At 46.4% G+C, this 5,855-nt stretch overlaps 1 protein-coding gene across 1 annotated transcript; it reads right to left on the minus strand.

Annotated features, from left to right (window-relative positions):
- Positions 1-938: 938 nt before the first annotated feature.
- On the minus strand, positions 939-3,435 carry pth2 (parathyroid hormone 2; the record flags this gene model as incomplete). The annotated part of the gene is made up of 4 exons (XM_080783371.1): positions 939-1,062; positions 2,068-2,130; positions 2,225-2,389; positions 3,413-3,435. The coding sequence occupies 4 exons, from the start codon at positions 3,433-3,435 to the stop codon at positions 939-941; spliced, it is 375 nt and encodes a 124-aa protein (XP_080639497.1).
- Between the last annotated feature and the right edge of the window lie 2,420 nt (positions 3,436-5,855).

The following is a 5,855-nucleotide window of genomic DNA, read 5'->3' on the forward strand; positions in this document are numbered from 1 at the left end:
AGTTCGGTGTGACAGTAGAAACCTGTAGGTCCCTGGCATATCTCTTCAAATGGGGGTCCCTGGCATATCTCTTCAAATGGGGGTCCCTGGCATATCTCTTCAAATGGGGGTCCCTGACATATCTCTTCAAATGGGGGTCCCTGGCATATCTCTTCTACTGTAATTCTGCAAACTGTTTCAATCAATCAACCAACCATCAAAGAGGTCCGCATGGTTCATATTGAGGTACAGAGAGGAGAGAAGGACGCCGCTGCCCTCTATTGGTCACAGACTAGAACAACACACTAGTTGAGTTATTAGCTATTGTCTGTTTGGAACTGCAGTTAAAATGGATTAATTTGTTGAATCATCATCATTCTTCATTCATTCATTCTTCAAACATGTCCCCCCCCCCCTTTTCCCCCTCACTGTATATGTTTCTTTTCCCTTTTTACCTCCTTAATGATGAATTCCTGTTCTGTTCTTTAACTATATAGAAGTGTCTATTTGTTCATCTCTAAATGTTATGATGAATTGAACAATGTGGACCCTCTTGTAAACAAGTGTAATGCTTTATGGTGTCGTCCACTCACAGTTAACAGTCTTTGTATTGAGTTTGTGCTTGAAATGTACTGGAATTCTGCAAACTGTTAATAAATATTTCAATCAATCAATAAAACTATGTCTAAACCTGACCTTAACCTCAGTAAAACTATGTCTAAACCTGACCTTAACCTCAGTAAAACTATGTCTAAACCTGACCTTAACCTCAGTAAAACTATGTCTAAACCTTACCTTGACCTCAGTAAAACTATGTCTAACACAATCTAATCCAACGACAACAAAACATTCTTTGAATAAATAAATAAATAACGGACCTTGATATGTAAAGGGTCTAAAACTCACTGTTTTTAATTGATTGATCAATGAATGAATGGACCGATGGATTGACTGATGAGTTAATTGACCAGCAGCATCTTCTGCATGTAGGAGTTGAGCCACTTCTGCCTCTCCACGGCCGTCAGCGCTCTGCTCTTCTCCCTGAAGGCAGCGTCGTCGGCCATCACCAGGTTCCTCCCCTCCCTGATCATTAGAGCAGAGAAAGGAAAGGTATGTTTACCCTGCAGGGTAACTGGACTAAAGGTACCATGTTTACCCTGCAGGGTAACTGGACTAAGGGTACCATGTTTACCCTGCAGGGTAACTGGACTAAAGGTACCATGTTTACCCTGCAGGGTAACTGGACTAAAGGTACCATGTTTACCCTGCAGGGTAACTGGACTAAAGGTACCATGTTTACCCTGCAGGGTAACTGGACTAAAGGTACCATGTTTACCCTGCAGGGTAACTGGACTAAAGGTACCATGTTTACCCTGCAGGGTAACTGGACTAAAGGTACCATGTTTACCCTGCAGGGTAACTGGACTAAAGGTACCATGTTTACCCTGCAGGGTAACTGGACTAAAGGTACCATGTTTACCCTGCAGGGTACCATGTTTACCCTGCAGGGTAACTGGACTAAAGGTACTATGTTTTCCCTGCAGGGTAACTGGACTAAGGAAAGGAAAGGTACTATGTTTACCCAGGGTAACTGGACTAAGGAAAGGAAAGGTACTATATTTACCCAGGGTAACAGGACTAAGGAAAGGAAAGGTACTATGTTTACCCAGGGTAACTGGACTAAGGAAAGGAAAGGTACTATGTTTACCCAGGGTAACAGGACTAAGGAAAGGAAAGGTACTATGTTTACCCAGGGTAACTGGACTAAGGAAAGGAAAGGTACTATGTTTACCCAGGGTAACTGGACTAAGGAAAGGAAAGGTACCATGTTTACCCAGGGTAACTGGACTAAAGGTACTATGTTTACCCAGGGTAACTGGACTAAGCTCAAGAGCTTGTTTACAGCCAGGCCCTGCTCATAGAACATTTCATGCAGGTTCAATGCCTTGTCCAAGGGACACTTCAGCGGTGGTAATTGTAACGTGCCGGTCCGGGGATACGAACTATAGCGACCTTCCGATATCAAGACCGCTCCGCAAACCGTTCGGCCACCGCTGCCCAAATGGGGCTTGCATAATGACTAATTACCTGGTCTGTGTGAAGTCTGCATCTTGACCAATCAGCAGGGTTCTCTTCTCTGAACCTGTAGAGCTTGCACACACACACACACACTAAATGGTTAACATCAGATGAATCGCTGCTGCTCAGTGGACATAAAGGGACCAATCATAAGGAGTGTATTTACCTGACCACGCCCTCTGGTCCAGATAGCCACACCTCCCTCACGAGTCCTGCCTTGCTATTGGCCGCTGCCACAAAGTCAGGCGCCGATGACAGCATTTGAATGCTCCAATCACGCAGAGAGATGGAAGGGAAAAGCTCCGCCCACTCATCATGTCTGTCTGCTAGTCTGGAAGGAAGGAAGGAAGGAAGGCAGGCAGGCAGGCAGGCAGGCAGGCAGGCAGGCAGGCAGGCAGGCAGGCAGACAGACAGACAGACAGAGTTCAAATAGGACTCTATATATAGTGCTATGTCTTAATTTTGTAGTCCTTTGTAGTCCTATGTTATGTCTGGGTCCAAGTGGACCCCAGGAAGACTAGCTGGTTGCTATGGCACCAGCTAATGAGGATCCTTAATACAAATCAAATCAATTGCATTAAATCCTTAATACAAATCAAACCAAGTGGCACCAGCTCCCGTCCACATCTCATTGTAAATAGAATATCTAAACGCGTGGATCTTTTTACAATGACGTTATGTTTTCAGAAAGGAAGCCATTGAGGGTTAAAATGGGTCTTTAATGCTTCCAACTCCAGTAGAATTATAATTAATGTTCTGTACAGCCAGTGTCCATTTGCTCAGTACAATATTTACAAATATATACAATATATATATATATATATATATATATATTTCAGGGGCATATTTAGAATGTGTGCAGGGTTGAGTACGTCGAAACATAAAGTTTGCATTAATGGGGATGTATAGTTGACACAATGAAATCAAATGGCGATAGTATTCAGCGTGCATGCATGGGGCAGACGGCCTGTCACAGCCAGGTTTGGGAGAGCAGCAGCTTTGTTGTGTTGCGAGGAAAGGAAAGCAGGTAAAATGAGACTTTCGTGGTTGTTTTCGTCTCAGATTTAGTCCGACGGGACCGGGGGGTTAAAATACTGAATAGTGTTGGAGCCAGACGGGAGACGAGTTTGGGACGTGTGGAGCGTCTTCAGTAAACTTCCAGCCGCCCTGCGTCGGCTGATCTGAGCGCTCGGAAGTGTTTGTAGAGGGTTCGGTATAATCACTCAAGAACAGATTCTGTGCTGCGCTACTGAATCTGTCAGCATTCAGAATGTGTACTATACACACTGTTGATAGTGGGAATGAAAAAAAAAACAGGCACACAAACAGTTAATAAATACATACACAGACATACCTCAGGGGGAAGCCGAAGGTCATCGGGGTCATATTACCCATAATGCAAAGCAGCATGTAGGCAGGCAGCACACACATCCTGGAGCGCGCGCGCACACACACACACACACACACACACACACACACACACACACACACACACACAGTAGAGTAGAGACGTGTCAGCTTATGGTAACAACTTGCAATGTATTAATTTATCAGACGCTCTTAAAGTGATTTAAAGTAAGCAGAACAACAACACAATTGATGCCATCCCACGGTCCAAAATGATTATGGAATGACTATACCATCCTGTCTGTCTGTCTGTCTGTCTGTCTGTTTGCTTACCTGTCTTTCTGTCTGTGAAGGTCTTCAGAGGTCGGAGGTCAAGGTTCAGCGATATTACAATAAAAATATGATCTTCTGGAACTATGTTGTTAATGTAAGAATAATAATAATAATAAATATATTCTATGTAGAATCTTTACTGATGTAGTTCTGAATGCTCCCAAAGCTCTGCTCTGACATTTATATATACACAGTACACACACACACACGCACGCACGCACACACGCACACACACACACACACACACACACACACACACACACACACACACACACACACACACACACACACACACACACACACACACACACACACACACACACACACTTCAGTCAGAGAGAGGAAACTCAACTCTCATTTGATCTGTTGTGTGTGTGTGTGTGTGGGTGATAGGTGTTGTCATAGGTCATCTCGTTAAGAGCACAGCTCGTTAGATTTACATTACAAAGACACCTAGTTGCGCGAGCGCACACACACACACACACACAGAGCTACTAGTCATAGTATGGTAAACAGTCTCTGTCAGATGAAACCTTGTGTGTCGAGACGTTATGCTAAAATATTAGCATAAAATATTAGCATAAAACTCACAACGCTCTAGATCTGACAGGAAGTTCTCCTGTATAGCAGAGGGTCTCAACCAGTGGTCCGGGGACCCCCAGGGGTCCTTGAGGGGGTTCCAGGTGGTCCGGGGACCACCAGTGGTCCTTGAGGGGGTTCCAGGTGGTCTGGGGACCCTCAGTGGTCCTTGAGGGGGTTCCAGGTGGTCTGGGGACCCTCAGTGGTCCTTGAGGAGGTTCCAGGTGGTCCGGGGAACCTTAGTGGTCCTTGAGGGGGTTCCAGGTGGTCCGGGGACCACCAGGGGTCCTTGAGGGGGTTCCAGGTGGTCCGGGGACCACCAGGGGTCCTTGAGGGGGCTCCAGGTGGTCCGGGGACCACCAGTGGTCCTTGAGGGGGTTCCAGGTGGTCCGGGGACCACCAGTGGTCCTTGAGGGGTCAGCGGTCCTTGAGGGGGTTCCAGGTGGTCCGGGGACCACCAGTGGTCCTTGAGGGGGTTCCAGGTGGTCCGGGGACCACCAGCGGTCCTTGAGGGGGTTCCAGGTGGTCTGGGGACCCTCAGTGGTCCTTGAGGGGGTTCCAGGTGGTCTGGGGACCACCAGCGGTCCTTGAGGGGGTTCCAGGTGGTCTGGGGACCACCAGTGGTCCTTGAGGGGGTTCCAGGTGGTCTGGGGACCACCAGTGGTCCTTGAGGGGGTTCCAGGTGGTCTGGGGACCCCCAGTGGTCCTTGAGGAGGTTCCAGGTGGTCCGGGGACCCCCAGTGGCCCTTGAGGGGGTTCCAGGTGGTGGTCCCCATGCAGCTAAATGATGAGAGAGTTGCTAACCAAATGGACCCTTATAGATCTTTACATTATTGTTAAACATCTGCATTACGTTAATTAACAACCTAAGAAGTTACACAATTAGAGTGTGTAAAACAATTGTTATTTTGTTATAAGTTTGGACAAATTATTAACAGACACAAAAATATATATATTCTTTAGTCTCGGGTCAAATGGTGGTTCCGTGGTTCAGATGGTTCTGAGAGGTTAAAGGTCATCAGATGGTGGTCCGTGACTCAGATGCAGAATAAATAAATAAATAATGGAGATGTGAGCTTTCTTGCCCGACGACTGAGACGGAATAATGAAACGGCGTCTCCTCGTTATGCTCGTTATCCTCGCAGCGCAAACACCTGTTGTTCACACATAACGAGCTCCGCACAGGAAGCGGCCACGCCCGTTTCCTGACGCTAACGAGCTTCAGGCGGGCGGACGGACGGAGTGGTGCGTCACGCTAACGAGCTTCAGGAGCGGTGCGTCACGCGGACGTCCCGTCTCGTTTATTTTTCCCGTAAATTAACGCCCTGTGTACTTCATGGGTGTACAGATGACGATCAAATATTCATATTTTTATAGATGCATCATATTATTGTGACTATAGGAACGTCCCGAGTACATATTTATATTTTAATACAACACTTATACACTAAGTATAAGTCATGACGAACCAATCAGAATCAAAGGAACGCACCTAATAGACCAATCAGAGTCAAAGGACTGGACATAATGCGTTTTGT

This window comes from Protomyctophum bolini (genome assembly GCF_963924005.1).
Source record: "Protomyctophum bolini genome assembly, chromosome: 15".
NCBI classification, from domain to species: Eukaryota; Metazoa; Chordata; class Actinopteri; order Myctophiformes; family Myctophidae; genus Protomyctophum; species Protomyctophum bolini.